This window comes from Aegilops tauschii, chromosome 6 (genome assembly GCF_002575655.3).
Source record: "Aegilops tauschii subsp. strangulata cultivar AL8/78 chromosome 6, Aet v6.0, whole genome shotgun sequence".
NCBI classification, from domain to species: Eukaryota; Viridiplantae; Streptophyta; class Magnoliopsida; order Poales; family Poaceae; genus Aegilops; species Aegilops tauschii.
This window is the reverse complement of record NC_053040.3, coordinates 118987241-118990422: the sequence shown is the minus strand read 5'-3', so window position 1 is coordinate 118990422 and position 3182 is coordinate 118987241. Positions and strand designations below refer to the sequence as shown.

The 3182-nt window shown below is 47.9% G+C and overlaps 1 protein-coding gene across 1 annotated transcript; it reads right to left on the bottom strand.

The window, feature by feature from the left end:
* Positions 1-1515: 1515 nt before the first annotated feature.
* On the bottom strand, positions 1516-2642 carry LOC109747562 (uncharacterized). Its single transcript, XM_020306600.3, has 2 exons — positions 2304-2642; positions 1516-2163 (listed from the first exon to the last, which is right to left on the bottom strand). Exons 1-2 carry the CDS (start codon positions 2460-2462, stop codon positions 1801-1803), a joined length of 522 nt encoding a protein of 173 aa, XP_020162189.1. The 5' UTR covers positions 2463-2642; the 3' UTR covers positions 1516-1800.
* Positions 2643-3182: the final 540 nt, after the last annotated feature.

Below are 3182 nucleotides of genomic sequence, written 5' to 3'. Positions count from 1 at the left end.
AGCCCAATGACACAAAAAACATGGCGGTTGAGAGTTCATAAGTGTCACAAGCAATAAAACTTGTCGGATTTAAATTCTGTTCAATGATGCTAGTCCACATATTTAGTTTCAGGCAACAGAACTTACAGGTTGGGGCTATCATTGTGGAAATCCCATTCTCGCGCTACGGGAATTATCTTCTCCGAGAAAAAGAAATACCAAAGTTTTATTGACACAAAAACAGTTTCCAACAACCAGTAGATTTTTTTTAGGGAAATGGTCAAGCAAAGTGACACAGAGATTCAGGCAACAACAACATTCTAACACACTCCTTTTTTTCGGCAGAGTTTATTGGGAAAGTAACACATAATTTCAGGCAACAAAATGTGTCTACATAACCAACATCTTTTACTGCAGGCCAAGTTAAAAATAAAGTCAGCAACCTCACCCACCCCCTGCAAGCTACTTTTGCATAAACATGTACCGGCACTGGCACATGGCTATTACTACTCTCTTCTGTATCGGCAAGAGGCAACACCTTAGCTACGATTCACATAGATCACTGGAACACAAGTATATGTTCGTGCCTAGGCGGGCTACTTGGTAGTATGCCTAAAGCAAGAAGTTGCTAAAGCAAGATAACTCAACTTCTTTTTTTTGGCCTGAAACCTTGGTCAGTTCATGTAAACTCTGGAAAACCAAAGGGGAAGGAGATCATAGAAAAGTACACACATATATGTGCACAACTAGATTTTCTTTGTTACCTGGATCCATTGATGTTTTAACATCAACTTGATTATTTTGACTTATGAGGTGAGGCAGCAAAGTGGTGGTGATGATTAATAAGTTGGAACAGAAATTGGCGAATTTAATTGGAAAATAGTAATAATGTAATGAGAAATTATATTGTACACTAGGGTCCCTCACCATACTTTCTCATGGACTATTTGGAACGAGCGAAACGCGAGAGTGTTCAAGCAGAAGAGCGCGTCACCGACTACATTGCTTGCCTCCATCACGACCGAGGCTAGCCTCTGGATCATCACCGGTGCAAAAAAACTAGGGTCCATAATGTTACGAGAGTAATTCCCATGCCGTGTAATCGGGTTGCTTGTAACAAACTATATTCTCTCTTATTTAATGGATGAGGCAAAGCTTTTGCCTCTGTTTCAAAAAAAAAGTCTAGTAGCTATATGCACCATTCCCATCGCTTGGTCAACGCATCACTGTTGCATGCGCGTGTATTCATTCCTTGTCTGCTTTTATTTTGCACAAGCATATAGTGAATAATGATAATGATATACTCCCATGTGCGTGCTGCTGCACTTTCCATTATCGGGTCCGAGGGTTATTTTTGCCCAGACTATCCTGACGCTGCATACGCGTGCAACATTCTGGCATTTTAGCAAAAATAAAATAAAATACGAAGTGCAAAAAAGCCAAAAAGTAGTGAAGGGAGTAGTAGCACTACCGGCACCTATAACCACACAAATTTCAGCACATATATCTGTAAATTCGTTAACTAATTCCAAGATATGCATAAAAATCTACTCCGGATGCTTTTATTTGACCAAGGTAGTTCTTTGGAGAGAAATTTGGCTAAGGTAGTTGCCATTACACAGTTGCGCGCGCGCGCACACACACACCAGTGTTCTTGGCATCATCGTCTCTCACACAAGTAGCAAGCTACGCGTAATTAACACACATACATAATCAGTCGCTAGACACCTAGCTAGCTAGGTAGAACGAGTGCTCAGAACAGATATAGCACTAGTACTGCATAGGTAGAGAAGCAACGCGTGACGCATCGATCGATATCAACTAAGGGTATACCAGGGCGGAGATCAACGTGCTGACGCCGAGCAGGAAGAAGAGACCGAGGGGCACCGCGAGCAGGATGAAGTGGGCTACCAGCGGGGTCCCGTGGACGAGCAGCTGGCTGCCGGGGCAGCTCCCGACGGTGACGAGCGCCGCCAAGAAGACGACGTTGTCGAGGCGGTGGAAGGTGGCGACACCCATCCCGTGGGCGAAGGCAGCGAAGGTCCAGGGCACTCCCTTGCGCCAGTCCTCCGACGCGAAGGCGGCCACCGTGGCCGCCGCGGCCTGGGCGGCGCTGGACAGCAGCAGCAGCAGCGCGTCGGCGCGCATGTGCGCCACCTCATCCTCGGTGGTCGTGCACGTCCCCTGCAACACGCACGTAGGTAGCCAACAAGCAGCTTGAGCATATCTATCCAGCTAGCGCGGATCGGAGGAGACGAGGAAGAAAGAAGAAGAAGAAGAACATTGTGTCCCGCTCCTGCGGTGTAGCTAGAGATCTGACTGACCTGCAGCTGCGGCTGGAGGTTGACGGCGAGGACAGCGAGGAGGGCGGTGGCCCACCCGAGGACGATGTGCGCCCATGCCACCGCGCGGATGCGCATCACCCCTCCGGGAGGAGGAGCAACAATTCCACCAGCAGCAGCTGCAGCACCGGCCGGGATCATGCTGGATCTCGAGGGACGGACGGACGGACGACGCAGGGGAGTTCTCGCTGGCAGTGGAGTGGAAGGAGTAAGTAGGGCGCACGCAGTGATGAGCTCTCAAGGCACACCGGGAGCGGGAGGTATATATTTAGGATGGGTGGTGGGAGACGACGACGCGGGCGTGCAGAAGTGGAAAGGTGGGGATGGACGTCTTGGCCAGTGTGTGTGCGCGCGGTGCACCGTCCCTCTGCTGCCCCGCCCGTGATACTCCGCATGTGATGGGATGCTGCCTGCAATTTTCTCGTTTCCTCACGAAGGAAGGATTTGATAACGAGCATGGCTCTGTGCGAGGGACTGAGGGCCCTAGCAGTTGTAGTACTTTTAAGCTATGGTAAAACGGCATGGAGCACGTACGCGCCCAGCTCCCTCGTGACTCGTGAGAGAGCGATGGATTAGAGGAGGAAAGACGGTGCGTTTAATTCGCTGGCTGCAATTTTATTCATCATATGAGGGCCATATTATTGATTGTGGCTTGCAATTCTACATGTGTTAGTTGGGAAATTATATATATGATAGACACACTAGGGCGTTTTCATTGTTGTTTTCAAAACAACACATAGATGCGTATACCACTTTATATAAAAAATGATGCTTATACCAGCTTGATGGTTTACTTTTACTGGATTTTTTAACCATGAAACACATAATTCCACGTTGCAAAACTAAATTTCCAACACCATT

Bases quoted from the DNA above. Each gene is read 5' to 3' on its own strand.
- LOC109747562 (XM_020306600.3), bottom strand. From the start codon at position 2,462: ATGATCCCGGCCGGTGCTGCAGCTGCTGCTGGTGGAATTGTTGCTCCT. The intron at 2,164-2,303 runs GTCAGTCAGATC...TGCGTGTTGCAG, and splicing joins ACCTCCAGCCGCAGCTGCAG to GGGACGTGCACGACCACCGA.